The following is a 10,915-nucleotide window of genomic DNA, read 5'->3' as shown; positions in this document are numbered from 1 at the left end:
ACAATGCATAAAATCATATTTAAATGCCGATTTCTGTTGAAGTCTGTGCCATGGATTGCATTTACCAACTCAGCATGGCCTTGAACAAGCTCAGTCAAACTCAGTCTGCATCATTTTCAATTTTATTAAAATGTTGTTTGTTCTTTAAACATTTTTTCTTTATTATCTAGTTTACCTTTAGGTCTGTTGGATACATAGATGATTGTATTTGACTAATACTTTATATTTTTGATGACTTTCTTGTCAAATGTTGTCTCAGATGACCTGTGACTATAATGCCATTAACCTGAATTTATTGTTGATTGTTCAGGTTTTTCTAGGTTATAATAGTGGTTGGGCGAGAATAAGGTTGTAAATCAGCCCAATAGTTACACATGAGTCAGTGTTATTGGTAATATATAACATTATTTCAAATAAAGTAGATATAAATTGATGATAAATGTTTGATTTAGAAATTAAACATAATAAATAAATTATTCTTGAGGTTGTAAGAAGGTGATTACTGTGTCTGATCAAAGAATTTACATCTTAATCTGTTAATATGATCTTTAATGAAATAAACTCCTATGATGAAAATATATTTTAAACAATCATGAAGCTTTATATACAACTTATACCAGAATTGTATAGAAAACACAAAGACTCAATATACCAATTGGAAGAAAATTCACAAATTGGTAGAAAACATGGTTCATTGGTTTATATACCACTTGATAATAGACCAACTTGTAGAAATCAATGGTAGAAAACAATAAATAAATCAAATGGTAGAAAACACCCTGTGTTTAACCAATGGTAGAAAACACACTCTGTTTAACCAATGGTAGAAAACACCCTGTATAGCGAGTGGTATAGAAAACTCAGTTAAGATAAACCAATGGTCTGGAAACACAAGCCATGACCAATTGATACCATTGCAACAAGAATGTTGAATATATCAAACATTATCAAAATCATAGAGATATGTCTTCCAGTCAACTATGCTCAATAGGTTAAGTGTCTAGCAAGAACATGTGTGTGTCTGTATTTGAGTTTATTTATATTGCCACTGGTTGCCCATATGGGTGAGTCCTCCAGAAGAGTTTGCCACTGGTTGCCCATGTGGTTAGTACCATGTAGAAGAGTATATTTAAAGTTACTTTAGATTTTGGAGGATAGTGCAAGATACAGATACAGAAATATACCCCAATTCCTGAATCTTCTCAATTTAAAGTTTCATCCAAAAGACTGTTTTTAGTAATATCAGTTGGCCACTGCCCAAGAATCGAACCCACAATGTCGAGAAAACTTCAGGCAGCCAGTTTAAAACCTATTGTTAAAGACAGTTTGTGCTGCACCTGTGAAAATAATATTTAAACATGTTAACTTAATATAATCTGTTAATGGACACAATTTGACAAAACAAGAAGATAAACAAAACATACTTTAATTGGTTTTAATTTTTTTAAGCGATTAAATTTTTTGCTTATCAGCTTTTACATAGCTTTTAAAATCTATCGATAGGTGTCATTATAGTTGAATGTCAGACAAAATTGTTCCATTGTATAAAATCAGTTTTTTTGTCTATCAACTTTAAATTAAGTTGGGATCTTTTGAAATGATAAGATATATATATTCAATTGGTGTTTTATTCTATTGTTAAATGGTGAGCAAATGAAAGTTGTGAAAATGAGAAATTTTGTTAGCATATCATATTTAAAACATGTATATTATTGTTATCAAAGAATTGTTTTATATATAGAAATCTCATTATTTGCTCAAATGTGTTGCATTACAGTAGAATGAAATTAAATGATAAAAAAGTGGACATATTACAAAATGGAGGATATATTTTACAATACAGATAGGATACCTGGATTGCATAATTACATTGATTAAATGAGTTTTTTGACAATGTATTACTTAGCTTTTGAAATTCTGATAGTTGTTGTTATTTAGGCTTATGGACCCTAGGCTTGACTTTTTGCATGTTGTTCTAGATGTTTAGTTGCCAAATGTTGAAGTGTTTACACTGGTGTCCAAGCATGCATGAAAATAATGGATGGTGGGACACTACTTGGCCTGACCCTTCATTATGAGAGCCGGAAAATCACCACATGAACATGCATTCTAGCAGCTAGCTCTCTAAACTAAGATGATTCTTAACATTTCTTAGAAAGTGGCTGTGAAATATCAACTTGTTTAAGAAGAATATACAGAAAATGTGTGACACAATCTCACAGGAAATATCTTATTGTAAATGTTGATTAAAATTCCTTATACACAGACATTAGAAAGCAGTTATCGTCATGATGTTGTGTTGTAATTTCAGGCCAAATCCACCCCAACTTGACAGAGCCGAGGATTTATCACTGTTGAGATATCTAAACGAGTCGAGTGCCCTGCACACAATACGTCAAAGATATGGCGGGAATCTTATACATACATATGGTGGACCATCACTTATTGTTGTCAACCCTATGCAACCTCTACAGATTTATTCAGAAAAGGTAAGTAATTGTTATTGTAGATATGTGTTAGCAGTAGTATTATTGGTCTATTTCTCCAGCAAGGCCTTTGTTCAAATGACTAGCCGCTCATTGCCAGCAGGTGACTTTCATTTCTTTTCAGGTTAGCTTAAACAATATTGGTGCTTCTACCCAGCTTCATCATGCATGTGCCTAAGATAATACATAGGCATAGGCAAGCTTCCTTCATGTCTAAAAATTAGAAGGTTGTCATTCACTGGTTTATAAAATTTCAAATGTTAGATAATAAAAAAGATACTTATAAATCATAGAAATGGTTGTGTCAGGGAAAACTAAAGCTTGTTTGGTAATCCAGTTGTTTAAAAAAATCTCCACAATGCAGGGAATTGATATTGATGTTAAATATCAAATATTTATAATTCATAAACTGTCTACCATATTTCTACAATAAGTAGCAGTCTGTTTATAAAATGTCAATTTAATCACCCAAGATAGAAAACATTAATATTTAATATGAGTTTTACATGGTATTTATTGCATGCCATAATCTATAATAAGTTTATTGAAGTAAAAAAGTCAAAATCATTTAAAAGCTTTATGTGTGAGAAAGTTGAAATGATGTGCATCACACAGAATAATCAGTCATTAGATGCATGTACAGTCACACCTGTTTTATCCATCCTCTGATTAGTGATTATAATAGTAAATCTATGACAGCAATATAAAGTCAGACCAGCCTTCGTTCCATTAGTAGTAGATCTCTTCTGCCAATCTATTTTGATATACCAAATATAGTCCAACTTCTTGTAACGGCCATATTAGTAAAGCAAGCATTAAGTTAATACAGTTAAACTTTGTAAGGACCACATTTAATGTACCAGCTGTTAAAATAGCAAGCCTATACCTGCAATGTTGTCAGGCTAGCCTGAATGTAATCAATGGGACATAACATATTGCACAGGGTTTTATTGTGAGGTAGAATGAGGGCTGTTACTATCATCCTTATGTAGAAACTATCAGTATATGAAATACCACATCTTCTGTATTTACATGTAGACCACACAATATGATTTTATTGTTTATGATGGTTTTGTAGAATAATTATATATGTATTAATTTGTCTTACCAGCTGTGATATTATACACTGTGTGTGCTGTGACAGATTGTCTGCAAAATCTTATTATTTTATTAAAAAAAGTCCATGTTTTTTGTTTTTTTTTTCACAATATTTCTAGACAATATGCTATTGAAAGTGTTTAATTTGTCTCTCCTTACTTCCTTAATTCGCTGATTTTAAAAATATGAGTTTCCCTTCAATAATGCTGTTTGAACTATTGATTATGGTTTTACCTTGGAATGAAGGGCCGAGTGGTCAAGGTCATTGACTTTAAACCACTTGCCCCTCACCACTGTGGACTTGACTTTGAATTCTTTCTGTTGTCTATGTAACTGATGCATTACAGGAGGTATTAGCAAATATCATATGTTTAAAATTTTTACTATAACATGTTATTTCCTCCCTGTTATTTCAGGTTATACAGATGTTTAAGGGATGTAAGCAGGAGGACATGCCCCCTCATATATTTGCCTCGGCCCAGATCGCATATCGTGAAATGTTGAACACTCGTCAGGATCAGTCTATTGTGTTCATGGGTAGAAGTGGTAGTGGTAAAACATACAATGTTCATCACGTCTTACAATACCTCACGTTGAGTGCAGGCACCGTCAACAATGTTCTTACAGGTGAATATACAAATGGTCTTATGTTGGAAATATATTGTTTCTTGAATGTATTATAAGTGCATTAACATCTACAGAAGCACGAGGATGCATATAAAGACTGAACTCAAAATCAGCTCCTGCAGATATTTATTAAATGCACAAAAAAGGTGCATAAATGCTATTCTTGCATAAAAGTATATCTTGTATGGGGTATTTAACGTTTTGTCATGGGTTTTAATATATAAAGATTGGATTGTTATTGTTTGATAAAGCACGGTTCTAGAGTTTACATTAGGCAGTAATTTCTCAAAGCATCTGAACAGAAAATCATTATAAAGGAAATTAAAACAGCCTCAAAAACAATATCTATATTTGTTATATGCCCGAAAGGGCATATTATGTTATACCCCCTGGCGTCCGTCTGTCTGTCCGTCCGTCCGTCCGTCCGTCCGTTAGCAATTTGGTTTCCGGAGCATAAGTTAAGTTCCATTTGGCCCACAATGTTCAAACTTCATAGGATGATTGTCCATATTGGGTAGAAGACCCCTATTGATTTTGGGGTCAAAAGGTCAAAGGTCAAGGTCACTATGACCTTAAAACTGAAAACAGTTTCCGGAGCATAACTTAAGTTCCATTCGACCCACAATGTTCAAACTTCATAGGATGATTGTCCATATTGGGTAGAAGACCCCTATTGATTTTTGGGTCACAAGGTCAAAGGTCAAGGTCGCTATTACCTTGACACTGAAAACAGTTTCCGGAGCATAACTTAAGTTCCAATTGACCCACAATGTTCAAACTTCATAGGATGATTGTCCATAGTGGGTAGAAGACCCCTATTGATTTTGGGGTCAAAAGGTCAAAGGTCAAGGTCACTATGACCTTAAAACTGAAAACAGTTTCCGGAGCATAACTTAAGTTCCATTTGACCCACAATGTTCAAACTTCATAGGATGATTGTCCATATTGGGTAGAAGACCCCTATTGATTTTGGGGTCACAAGGTCAAAGGTCAAGGTCACTATTACCTTGATACTGAAAACAGTTTCCGGAGCATAACTTAAGTTCCATTTGACCCACAATGTTCAAACTTCATAGGATGATTGTCCATATTGGGTAGAAGACCCCTATTGATTTTGGGGTCACAAGGTCAAAGGTCAAAGTCACTTTTACCTTAATACTGAAAACAGTTTCTAGAGCATAATTAAAGTTCCAATTGGCCCACAATATTCAAACTTCTTAGGATGATTGTCCATATAAGGTAGAAGACCCCTATTGATTTAGGGGTCACAAGGTCAAAGGTTAAGGTCATTATTAATAACTTAAGTATTAATCAACCTACAGCTGTAAAATTTTATAGGATGAACAGCGAATTCCCATGTCTTACAAATGCTTCATCCTTACTAAAAAAAAAACACACTTTCGGGCATATAATGCTCCGCCTAGCGGTGCTCTTGTTTTAACATGCACTCAGCAATAGAATTGATAAAATATTGCCTCTATGGCTGACAGGTTTGGATTGTATTGGTCAAATTGCACTTTAAAATTATGAGGATCTATACATGTAGCTTATGGAATGTCATATAATATTGTTTCCTTAATTTAAACATTATGATTAAAAATGATTTACAGCATTAATGTAAAATTACTGGTCGGAGAGATAACTCCGACGCATAGATAACCCCGACACTTGATAAATATAATTGTTTTAGCTTTGTTTTTCAACAAATAAGCACATGCTCACCTAACAGTATAGGAACAGGACAGAATGTGATGATTTGTTATAATTTGGTAGACTTTTTAATGTTTTTCAAATAACCTAAACTTTTTGTAGGCAAAAACTGCTTCAAAACGTTCTTTTTACTAAATTACAGTAAGGTAGTTAGAAATGTATTGACCACAGGCCACTAACTTGGGAAAGATTTTTGAAAAATTGTTTAAATATTTACAAAAAATAGATAAACCATATAAGATGTAAAAATAAATTATTGATGCTGTTTTTCCAGTCATTTTTTACTTAAAAATTTAAGTGTCGACTTTATCTACTGTTGTGGGGTAAAAAGACCATGTTTTGTATACCTCATTAAAGACCTTAAAGAAGTACCAGATTCCATTTTCATACATAGTTTTTGTGGTGTAATGTAGTGTTTGAACTGAACTTTGTTTAGGTGGTTCAATATTTAAAATATACTAGAAGATAATTAAAATATTGCAAAAAATATGTGATTTAGTGTCGGAGTTATCTCTCCAACCAGTATATAATTTTATATACATTTATGTTATATATTTCAGTGGACAAGCTGTCAGCAATGACAGTACTTTTAGAGGCATTTGGAAACAGTAGAACTATATTAAACATAAATGCTAGCAGGTTCTCACAAATTACTACACTAGATTTTGACCATAATGGTCAGGTTGTGTCAGCATCTATACAGGTAGGTTTACATTGGTTTATACAGAATTTATTTTAGTATGATTGTGTAGGAAGCTATAAGCTTATAGACACTTTGGATTCAGTTCCTGGAACCAACCAGTGCTGAGCAGTGAGTGTAAAGTTTCTATCTCAAGAGAACAATGACTTGGCCCTAAAGTGTTTTCAACACATGCGATCTTTAAGATTGCTAGCAGGACGCCTTAACCACTTGGCCAGGCCAACACTTCATTGAGGTACACATTGATTCTTAGGAAAGACCCTTTTCACTTTTCAGCTCTGGCGAGCGTTTCACTAACATTTCGTTAGTTTTGCATATCTTTTTACGTAAATTTTGACTTACTCAAAACGTAAATTTATGTTAGTTGCATTTCATTAAACAGAACAATGCAATTTAATTTAGTGAAATGCAAATAGATACGTAAGTGCTGCTTATACAAAAAGTTACATTCAAACTCGAGTTACAATAACGTAAGTATGTTAGTGAACTATCAAAACTGGTGTTTTGATATTTAAATTTTTGATATGATACTGGTAATGAACAGTTTCAATTTCATAGTTAGAATATGTATGCTGTTTAAATTAGACAGGAAAAGGTTAAAGGTGTAGGTTCTTGGTGTTAATTTTAACATACAGTATAACCTCTGCAGAGCAACATCCTTTGGGAGGAAATGGTTTTGGTTGTTATCATGAGGTGTTGCTGTAGAAAGGTTAAATTCATTGTTAAATCTTAAATTTGAGAAGATTTGATATATATTGTTGTTGTGGTTTATAATGGCTCTACAGAGGGTCACTCTGTTTAGGTTACACTGTAATTCGCAATTTTTCTGTTTTGAATTTTCAGTGTTTCATTTAGTTTTAATACCATGATAAATTTGATAATACACCATGTAACATGTATGTTTTGTATTATTTGTAGGTGTTAATGTTTGAGAAGACAAGAGTTGTTAGAAGACCTGAGGGAGAACCAACTTTTCATGTGTTCTATCAATTACTGGCTGGCGTGGATTCTAAACTTAGGTATCGTATCTTTTAACAGTAAAGTTAAGTACAAAGATAAAATGCCATGCATTTAAAATGTAAAGAAAATTAAACGTTTTAAAGTGTATAGGACTCATAATACAAGGTAGCTTTATTTTGAAATTAGTTATTTAACACATTTATATTGCAATATATACTAAAACAATTGTTCATTTTCATGTAACCATATAAAGACCAAGAATGTCAAATTCTCCAATGAAATGAATAAATCTTGTGAAAGTTTTGTAACATAATGTTTTTTGTACAATTTAGTGCTACCCAATACAGCACTGGCATGTAATTTTTCACAAATGCAGCCATGTTACTTTTTCTCTCAAATACTTAATTCACTACATTTCCAATTTCATATTAGTTTAGACCATTTTAATGACAGAGCAAAATGTTTTGTCTTATATTTTCATTTCTCACCTGTTTTGTTCTCCTTCCAAATGGCTTATTTTGTTAAAAGTGTTTAAAAAAATTTGCAAACTGTTATAAGTAGATTTAAATTGTAATCAGTTCTGTAAATATTGGTGTGCTTTACAGTTTTCAATATTCACAGACTTGTTGCAAAACTGTTCTATGTCCTTGATAATCTATACACTGTTGCATTTATTTAGTGTTTAGCAATCAAAAATGTCAACTTTATTGATTCTGACTTCTCAGCTTTATTATTTATTCACTCATTGAAAGATATTGCAAAAAGTGACTTACTAATATTTGTTCTAAATAACATAAAATAATGAATTTGCATATATTTTTACAGGTCAGAATTACAATTGAACAACTTGAATGACCCTAACCTGTTCATGACACCTCTACAGAAGGTAAAATTAGGATTGAAATCTTTTTATATATGAGCCGCGTCATGACATAACCAACATAATGGCTTTGCGACCAGCATGGATCCAGACCAGTCTGATCAGGATCCATGCTGTTCGCTATCAGTTTCTCTACCTGTTATACAGTTTGTAAGTGAACAGCATGGATCCTCATCATACTGCATGGATGCGCAGGCTGGTCTGGATCCATGCTGGTAGCAAACCCATTATGTTGGTTTTGTCGTAACGCGGCTCATATAATTTTTATTGTTGTGTAATTTGGAAAGACATGTTTATCGGGGGAGGCGGGCTGTCCATTTTGCATTGGTTGACCGCTGTACTGAGTTACATTCTTGTTGGCCTGAAATAGTGCTTGGCATTACATTGCACAATACATGTTTAAAAGATTGTTTTACATTAAGATAGATAATGTTTCACTCATAAACTACAATAAACAACAACTTCACTCCTGGCTATATCATGAAATGATTGGGTCTGATGTTCACTCTGTGAAATTACAGTTTAAGCTGTCTATAGCAGTGAGCAATGGGAATGAGCTAATATGATCCCCACTACACTATATCTAGAACGTAATTATTATCCCCCGCCGATGGAATCGGGAGGGGGATATAGTTTTGGCGTTGTCCGTCCGTCCTTCCGTCCGTCCGTCCGTCCATTCGTCCGTCCGAATTTCGTTTCCGGAGTAGTTCTCTGCAACTAATGGCTGGAATTCAACGAAACTTTATGGGAATGTTGATCAGCATGTGAAGTTGTGCACCTGGGTATTTTCGTCTGGATATTTTTAGTATTTTTAGAGTTATTGCCCTTGACTTAGAATTTCGTTTCCGGAGTAGTTCTCTGCAACTGATGGCTGGAATTCAACGAAACTTTATGGGAATGTTGATCAGCATGTGAAGTTGTGCACCTTGGTATTTTTGTCTGGATATTTTTAGTATTTTAAGAGTTATTGCCCTTGACTTAGTAAAATTATGTAATTTTCAACTTGTGTCGCATGTAACTCAAAAGAATTTGACCTAGAGTCATGAAACTTTACAGGAATGTTGATCAGTATGTGTAGTTGTGCACCTGGGTATTTTTGTCTGGATATTTTTAGTAGTTTTAGGGTTATTGCCCTTGACTTAGTAAAATTTTGTCATTTTCAACTTGTGTCGCATGTAACTCAAAAAGTATTTGACCTAGTGTCATGAAACTTTACAGGAATGTTGATCAGTATGTGTAGTTGTGCACCTGGGTATTTTCGTCTGGATATTTTTAGTATTTTTAGAGTTATTGCCCTTGACTTAGTAAAATTTGTCATTTTCACTTTGTGTGGCATGTAACTCAAAAAGTATTTGACCTAGAGTCATGAAACTTTACAGGAATGTTGATCAGTATGTGTAGTTGTGCACCTGGGTATTTTCATCTGGATATAGGTCCTCTACCAAAATTGTTCAAATTTTAGCCCTGGGGTCAAAATTGGCCCCACTCCAGGGGGTCATAGATTTTCCTTATATGTATATAGTGAAAACTTAAAAATTCTTCTTGTTTGAAGGTACAAGGCTTCAAGTTCAAAGAATATTACAGTTTATGCCATGATTAATATATAAATAAAGCCTTATGTCTTCAGTTGTTGTATTAATAATAACCAGTACTCGGCGGGGGATATAAATTCAACGAATTTGCTTGTTATCATATACAGTGGTAAAATAGAATGCTACATATTCTCATGATAATTTTAACATGTCTGCCTGCTCAGCTCAATAAGGAGAGCATTGGATAAGTAAACACGGGGTCGCTTGTACAGTATGTAAATGTTATATGATTATGAATGTAATAAATAATATTTAGTGTATTTCTATCTTACCATGAAATCAACAAACCTGCTATTTTCTGGAGATACTCTAAAGACATTGTTTCCAATGTAGCATGTATACCAGGTTCTTGTCTGGCTAATTAGCAAGATTAACATTACCTTGTTGTAGTTTATAATACATGTATGACCTTAAATGCTACATATAGAAACAAATGGAAACAAAAATAGAAGACAAAATGTTCATACTGTATTATATTTCATGTCATTAGGAGTCTAATGTAACAAATTAGACATATTCACCACAAGATTTTAAATGTTTCTGTAAAATAATATTAAATGATTTTATCAGCAAAAGATTCAAAGAGTTCAATTCACCTTGACCTTAGAAATATTATCTTTTTGCATCATTTGAGCAGTAGAAATGCCACACACTGGTATTTTGTAAATGTAAAAGCTCTAATTCAAAATTGATAGTTTTGTAGAAAAGAAGGGCAGAAAATATTTTAGCTGTGTTGAATTTCCATATAGTATTTATGCACTTGTTGGATTTTACTGTTAGATTGTTATGCTAATTGCAGTATTTGCATATCAGTTGTAATTTACATAAAATTTAACAAGGGGATGCAACTGTTATGCGTCAC

General features: G+C 33.1%; 1 protein-coding gene and 1 long non-coding RNA gene across 2 annotated transcripts in view; both read left to right on the top strand.

Moving 5' to 3' along the window:
- Positions 1 to 2,321: 2,321 nt before the first annotated feature.
- The window catches only part of LOC132730523 (unconventional myosin-XVIIIa-like), a gene marked incomplete at its 3' end in the record, with an annotated part of 48,541 nt that continues 39,947 nt past the window's right edge, over positions 2,322 to 10,915 (top strand). Inside the window, 5 exon segments of the mRNA XM_060716477.1 lie at positions 2,322 to 2,489; positions 4,001 to 4,211; positions 6,482 to 6,624; positions 7,540 to 7,640; positions 8,407 to 8,467. Coding sequence (XP_060572460.1) covers positions 2,460 to 2,489; positions 4,001 to 4,211; positions 6,482 to 6,624; positions 7,540 to 7,640; positions 8,407 to 8,467 — 546 coding nt within the window.
- LOC132730524 (uncharacterized) lies at positions 4,566 to 5,592 on the top strand. Its single transcript, XR_009625771.1, has 2 exons — positions 4,566 to 5,200; positions 5,353 to 5,592. It is a non-coding gene; the product is annotated as an uncharacterized LOC132730524 (long non-coding RNA).

The sequence above is a fragment of the Ruditapes philippinarum genome, unplaced genomic scaffold (assembly GCF_026571515.1).
Source record: "Ruditapes philippinarum isolate M1 unplaced genomic scaffold, ASM2657151v2 ctg4257_1_1_1_1, whole genome shotgun sequence".
Classification (NCBI taxonomy): Eukaryota; Metazoa; Mollusca; class Bivalvia; order Venerida; family Veneridae; genus Ruditapes; species Ruditapes philippinarum.
This window is presented reverse-complemented; position numbering and strand designations above follow the sequence as displayed.